Genomic DNA, 613 nt, shown 5'->3' with positions numbered 1-613 from the left:
CGGTAAGAACTTGAGTTTCGCAAAGTTACCTGCGCTTGGCTGCGAGAAATTACGGTAACAACTTGAGTGTTAAATATCTTCATCTATCCAGCATTTCCCAACAACATTTTTGGTTGTTGTTTATAGCAAATAACTTCCACTCAGATTTTACATAATGTTAAAGTGTTTTTTTGCTTTGCTGATTCAATGCCTAAAATATAAAGAAACTGTATTTGTCACAGGGGTAGCTGCTGTCGTTAAGTAGACTACATTGTTTAGTGGTACCCATCTTGTTTTGAAATGTGTAGGATGAAACTGCAACGGCAGGATCCAGAGTGGTGGCATCCTTGTTCCTCTCACCCGGAGGTCCCAAGTTTATCAGCCTGATGCTTCATTTGGCCAGTCACGTCATGCTGCAAGAAATGAAGACGTTCACTACAGGTGGGTCTAGTTAGAAGATAATGGTTTTTTTCTTTTCTTCTATACTACGACCTCATATTCACAATCATCTGACTTGAATCCCAAAGTGTAGAGTGACACAACAAAAGCCATGCGTTGTTTTCCTTTCATTTCATTTCATATACAGGAACGTTAGAAAAAGTAACGATTACATTACAATATAAAAACGGGCCTG

General features: G+C 38.8%; 1 protein-coding gene across 2 annotated transcripts in view; it reads left to right on the top strand.

Moving 5' to 3' along the window:
- The window catches only part of haus6 (HAUS augmin-like complex, subunit 6), an 8,426-nt gene that overhangs the window by 987 nt on the left and 6,826 nt on the right, over nucleotides 1–613 (top strand). For both annotated transcript variants that reach the window (XM_032511592.1, XM_032511591.1), the window contains exon 4: nucleotides 288–420. In XM_032511592.1, coding sequence (XP_032367483.1) covers nucleotides 288–420 — 133 coding nt within the window. The remainder of the gene's footprint in view (nucleotides 1–287; nucleotides 421–613) is intronic.

The sequence above is a fragment of the Etheostoma spectabile genome, unplaced genomic scaffold, assembly GCF_008692095.1.
Source record: "Etheostoma spectabile isolate EspeVRDwgs_2016 unplaced genomic scaffold, UIUC_Espe_1.0 scaffold394, whole genome shotgun sequence".
NCBI lineage: Eukaryota > Metazoa > Chordata > Actinopteri > Perciformes > Percidae > Etheostoma > Etheostoma spectabile.
Note: the sequence above shows the minus strand (reverse complement) of the source record. Positions and strands in the feature narration are given on the sequence as shown.